This window comes from Hordeum vulgare, chromosome 7H (genome assembly GCF_904849725.1).
Source record: "Hordeum vulgare subsp. vulgare chromosome 7H, MorexV3_pseudomolecules_assembly, whole genome shotgun sequence".
In the NCBI taxonomy this organism is placed as follows: Eukaryota; Viridiplantae; Streptophyta; class Magnoliopsida; order Poales; family Poaceae; genus Hordeum; species Hordeum vulgare.
Window position 1 is genome coordinate 56,128,436 of NC_058524.1, and position 5,588 is coordinate 56,134,023.

Consider the following 5,588-nt stretch of genomic DNA (forward strand, 5'->3'; position numbering starts at 1 on the left):
GAGCTGGAGAAGATGTGTCTTATCATCCGACTGGCTGAGTCGTTTGATGGTTCGGGATCTAGCAGAAAATATGTGTTTGAACAACCCCCACTGGGGGGGCAGCCGATGAAACACTCGCACATAACGATGAAAGCAGAGAGATGGGCGATAGCATTCGGAGGAAAGTGGTGAAGCTGTGCCCCGAAGTGGTTCATGATGCCCTTAAAGAAAGGATGTGGGGGCAAGGAGAAACCTCGGTAGACATGGCTGAGCAGCAAGACGCGCTCCCCCTCCCGGGGTGCCGGCTCGACCTCGTCCTCAGCCGGCAGCCTCCAAGACTTGTGGACGATCATCCCGTCCTCTACCAGCTGCAGCAGATCCCCCTCCGTCACCGTGGAGGGGAGGAAGTCGCCTTGAATCCACCCCGCCGGCAACGGCCGCTGCCGCCGCTGAGCAGGAGCCGCCGCCTTCCCCTTCTTCTTCCTCGCTTCCATCTTGCTGGTTTGACCCTTGGTCATGGCGGAAGTTGCGAGTTCGCGGAGAGAGAGGAGGAGTGGGGAGGTTAGGTGCGCGGAAGGAGGCGAGGAGGACGAAGCAATGGCAAAAGATCCGGCGGGTGTAAGGAAAAACCCTTGCCGCCGGGATTTAAGTAAGGTTCCGACTGGGTCGCTGGCAGGTGGCCCCGAAACCTTATCCCCCGACCGGCCACAGCGATATCGGTGGAGGAGTTCAAGGCGCGAGAATCGAGGCGTCAGGCGCTAATCGAGCGCGCTGGCATCATCCCCGCTGAGCGCGCGGAAACCGAAATTTGAAGATCCCGGAAAATCCGCTGCTGTGAGTTGACGGGTCGCGTCAAGAGATACCCTGAATACACTCGGTTTCCGACGGTTTGTTCCACGGAGATTTCCACTCGGATCGTTTGTCAGAAAAGATAAAATGGATCGAGGCAAGCAACGCCCAAGCCAAGTCCGTTCCAGTCGGATCCAAACTTCAAGCATCGCTTCGTCGTTCCAACCCCAATCCATTCGGGGACTAATGATGGGGTTATAGTCCTAGAGTAGGGTCATAGGCCTGCCCTGTAGATCCAACCCAAGGACTACCCCTCACAAAGGACAAGGCCCTTAGTCAGCTCCGACTGAATTAAGGAGTCCCCATCATCCAGTCGGTAACAGGTCCTCGATCATCCAGTCGGAGACTAGCATTCGGAGGATATCAAGCTAACCGACTGGATACCACTCGGTACATCGCAACCCCCCTGGAGGGAAACGGTCGTACGTTTTCAGGTGCATTTATTAGCATGTAGGACATACGTTACCTGTAACGTACGCATTCAATCACCACTACTCCACCCCTGTACCGGAGCCGTTGTGGAGGGCAGCGCACTCTATATAAGCCACCCTCCCCCACTGGTAGAGGGGTTAGCAACTCATTGTATTCCATATTTCCACTCGACAACAAGCTCCCTGAGCACTGAGACGTAGGGCTATTACCTCCACCGCAGAGGGGCCTGAACTCATACAACCTCGCCGTAGCTAAGGCTCTGCCCATCCTTTTCGTACCCTGCACATCTACTGTCAGGCTTATACCCGCGACAGTAAGAGATCAACCTTCAAGAGAAGAAGGTTGAGGTTGAGGCTACTTAGGAGGACACCAGATGTCGGACTCGGATCCCAATGTGGCGAAGATTGTGCAAGCCTACCGTGGTAGGATGTTAAAGTGCTTGTCAGTCAGTTTGGATAAGCCGACCGGTGAGGAGGAGCCAGCTGCAAAGTGAGCAATTTGGCACGGACCACCAGATAGGGAGGCAGCAAAATGAACTTTTTTGCTCAAACAGGTGGACTGATAACTTTTGGGATCGTCCAACGACTACGCAACCGACATAAAGACTGCATGCACAAGCCACCGACAAATGGAAACATCCGATCCCCAAGAGTCGCCCAAAGACTTTTCGCCACACCTGACCAAGTTTGTCGATGTTGTCATCACACTTTGGAAGTTTGTGGATGTATAGAGCTCATTAATGGCACGTTTCTGGAATACAATGATATTACCTCATTTCTCTTACGGTCGGCATGCACGGAACAATGCTCATTTTATCCTCTCATTTCTGAATTTTCGTTCAAAAGAATCACCCGCCGAATCAAATTGATAGAAAAGACCACATCTAAATGCAAACGAAGAAATGACCAGCTGAACCGTGGTGGCAGGCGCGTCAGACAACACGTGGCACTTGTTGTCACTGTCGCTTGCGGCAGCCCTTGCACCATAGGATTTGAAGCAACGTTAGAACCAAAAACGGCTGACATGGCACCTGCCGCCATGAGCTGAGGCGGCAGCCAAACATATGAGCGCTTGCGTCTATGTTAAAAAAATGGTAGGGACGCCCAGATAGAAGGGCTGTAGGCAATTGATCAACATGCATGTTTTTCTTCTGTATTAGCTTAACCAGGTCTAGCTAGAACAACTACCAAAATGTCTTGTCTCGAAGCCACATGCACCACTACTCTGCACTCTCTACGTACTCTCTACCAATATGGCAAATCCAAATAGTTAAACTAAACCAACAAAAAAGAAAAGAAATCCTAGCTAGATCAGTCTTGTAAAAACTTTTTGTGTTCAATATTTCTTGGTGATGACCGCGTTTCGGTGTGCAGGTGTGCGAAGATGCCAACCATGGGGGCGGTGTTGTAGGTGCAGGCTTCCGTTTGCATGTAGTTGTCGCGTCTGTCCCTGAACCTATCGAGGTGGTCCGGCCCGCCAACGATGGCGCCGACGACCACGTTCGGGTTCGCCCCCTTCCTGAGGAACCAGTTGTCGTACCCCTGCATGCATCCGATGAACCTGCCGTCGCCGCGGTGGGACACGATGGACGCGCCACGGTGGTGCATCCGCCGCGGGAACCGCTGGCCGTAGCCGACCAAGTAGCTCACGCCGGCTGGGTTGGCGCCGAGGACGTAGTCGGTCTGTGATCGCGCCAGGGTCAGCAGCTGGTCGGCATGCGCGGGCCCATCGGGGCACTGCAGCACCGGTGGCTCCTGGCCGGCGCCGGCGGAGGTGAGGTAGCGGGAGTAGACGGTGAGGAGGAATGCGGCGTTGGTCACGTACTGCATGTTGTTCCATTGCCGGACGAAGAGCATGCCGCCGGCCGTGCGGTTGACGTTGCCGGCGTCGCCGTTTTTGTTGAGGCAGGCGCAGAGGTAGTGCTCCGCCTTGGCCTTGTACTTCTCCAGCGTCGCCTTGTGCTCCGCCTTGGCCTTCCCTTCCAGCAGCACCTAAAATCACACGACACGTACGTACGTTAAGAAACACATTTTATCCCGAGTGATATTCGACGTACATCTGGTATGCAGTTTGATTTTGTGAAGAAATAATAGCATACGCGAGGAAAACATTTTCGATCGTGCATGCCATACCAACTAAAGAAACAAAATTTTGTTTTTTTGAGGGGACTGAGAAGAAACAATCGTGCAATATAGATTCCTTGTCTACCGTTTCACTTAGAAAACAACTAATAAAATTAGAGGATAATTAGTTAATTTGTTAGCTGCGCAGTCATATGTACAGCTGATGCTCACCTTGGTGGCGAGGATCTGGAGGCCGGCGTACTTGACGTCCCAACTGAACTCTGTGATGGCCCAGGTGGTGCCGCCAAACTCTTCAGCCATGTCCACGGCGTAGTCCAAGTAGCTCGCCTTTCCCGTCGCCCGGTGCAGCCATAGCGCCGCCCACAGCATCTCGTCGCCGTACCCGCTCACCGACGCGTAGTAGCTATACGCCTCACCGATGCTACTGTCGTACTTGCCCCTGTATTTGTCCCCGAACTCGAACAACTGCATATGGACGTAACATTATTACACGTTAGTGATGATGTTACATATTTCATTTTCAACAGAGCGACAACGACAATGGCGTTGTATATGTCTACGCACCTGCTCGGCGTGGTGGAGGAGAACTTGTGCGTAATGGGGGTTGGTGCGGCGGAACACCATGGAGGCAGCGGCCAGCGCGGCGGCGGTCTCGCCCACAAGATCCGAGCCGGGGTTGTCGCGGTCGACCTTGTAGGCCTGCCGCGATGTGGTCATGTCCTCGGGCCGCTGCCAGCAGTAGTGGTCGGTGTCGCCGTCGCCGACCTCGGCCCAGAGCACGTACGGCTCGGTGTGCGCCTTGACGAAGTAGTCGGTGCCCCACTTGATGGCCTCCAGCACGTGCCGCCACTCGCCGGCCGCCGCAATGTCGTCCGCGAACTCCATGGCGCTCCACGACAGCATGGTGACCGTGAACGCCATCGGCAGGCCGAACTTGACATTGTCGCCGGCGTCGTAGTACCCTCCCACGAGGTCCACACCCTGCTGCAGGCCGTCGGCGAGGCCGGAGTGCCCGCGCCACTTGACGCGCTGGTTGTGCGGCAGGTGGCCCGATCGCTGCGCCTCGAAGTAGAGGAGGCTGCTGTGAAGCGCCTTCTTGTAGTCGAATGGCGCCGCGCCCTCGCCGCCGGCCGCCGTGAACGGAAGGAGCACGACCGTGAGGGCGGCACAGATGGCCAGAGACGTCAGCATTTTGATTCTTCTCGCCATGTTTGCTCCACTGCTTTCTCTGGGTTTAGCTCTGTTGTGCTTCTCCCTGCTCCTTTCGTCCTCGTTATATAAGACCTGATCACCATGTGTTGTCTCCCTAGTTGACCATCTTTAGTCAAACCCCACATCTTAATACCAGGTGGTAGGCGGCGGCTAAGCTTGTATGACTCTTAATACCAGGTGTTAATCATTGATTACTGGATCCAACAGCCGGATCTAGTACAAAAGAATGTTGGGTAACATGTACTTGGGTGGTGTCATTGGATGATGAAGAGAAAGTAACATGTACACCTGGTTGGATGTTGGTGATGGTTATTCTTGCTGTCGGTTGTGATGGTTATTCTTGCTGTCGGTTGTGACCTGATTATCAAGATATATATGGAGGTAGACTAGTTAATTAACAATGCTAGCTAGGCAGGGTTGACTTGCGTCATGCATCAACAACCGTGCAGGTTGTTATGCATTGCACGTTCTAAGTTCAGATGTAGAGTATGTTTTGGTCAACGTAGTGGCAAGCCGAGACTGGATTTTATTGTTCATGTTGCTCCAACCTGAACAACAGATTGCAAGGCAAAAAAAAGCGCGCGATGCGCAACCCATTTCCCCAAATACAGAGCAAATTCGGTGATACCATTCTTCAGATGATATTGCTATACCATCGTAAGATATCACACATCTAAAAGATTTTGAAATTCAGGTAGTGCCTAAGATGTGTTTCTACAATCCCATAAAAAATCGAACCCATATTCAATCTGCATATCCATCAGTGAATGGTGTCTTCTATTTGTGTGTGACACTTAATTTTGTTCTTTTTCTCCCTGGAGTGGTAACATTGTACTACGTGACTGGTGATGGTAATTATTCCTGTCGGTATTGATATGAACAAGAAGTATTAGTTGTTTAATTAAGATATACTATATGAATTGGTATAGACTAATTAGAGAACTCCCTATAAATTAAAAGGCTACCAAGGGTTGACTTGCATCTTGCTTCAACAACCACGTGGGTGCATATGCACTGCACATTATAAGTTCA

The 5,588-nt window shown here is 52.4% G+C and overlaps 1 protein-coding gene across 1 annotated transcript; it reads right to left on the reverse strand.

Annotated features, from left to right (window-relative positions):
• Positions 1–2,485: 2,485 nt before the first annotated feature.
• LOC123412196 (endoglucanase 21-like) lies at positions 2,486–4,570 on the reverse strand. Its single transcript, XM_045105140.1, has 3 exons — positions 3,909–4,570; positions 3,555–3,809; positions 2,486–3,251 (listed from the first exon to the last, which is right to left on the reverse strand). The coding sequence occupies exons 1-3, from the start codon at positions 4,551–4,553 to the stop codon at positions 2,571–2,573; spliced, it is 1,581 nt and encodes a 526-aa protein (XP_044961075.1). The 5' UTR covers positions 4,554–4,570; the 3' UTR covers positions 2,486–2,570.
• Between the last annotated feature and the right edge of the window lie 1,018 nt (positions 4,571–5,588).

What these genes read in the sequence shown, in the direction of transcription:
- LOC123412196 (XM_045105140.1), bottom strand. Translation starts at nt 4,553, where the DNA reads ATGGCGAGAAGAATCAAAATGCTGACGTCTCTGGCCATCTGTGCCGCC. An exon ending in TCCTCCACCACGCCGAGCAG is followed by an intron (nt 3,810 to 3,908) that starts GTGCGTAGACAT and finishes GTCCATATGCAG; the next exon opens with TTGTTCGAGTTCGGGGACAA. An exon ending in TCCAGATCCTCGCCACCAAG is followed by an intron (nt 3,252 to 3,554) that starts GTGAGCATCAGC and finishes GTGTGATTTTAG; the next exon opens with GTGCTGCTGGAAGGGAAGGC.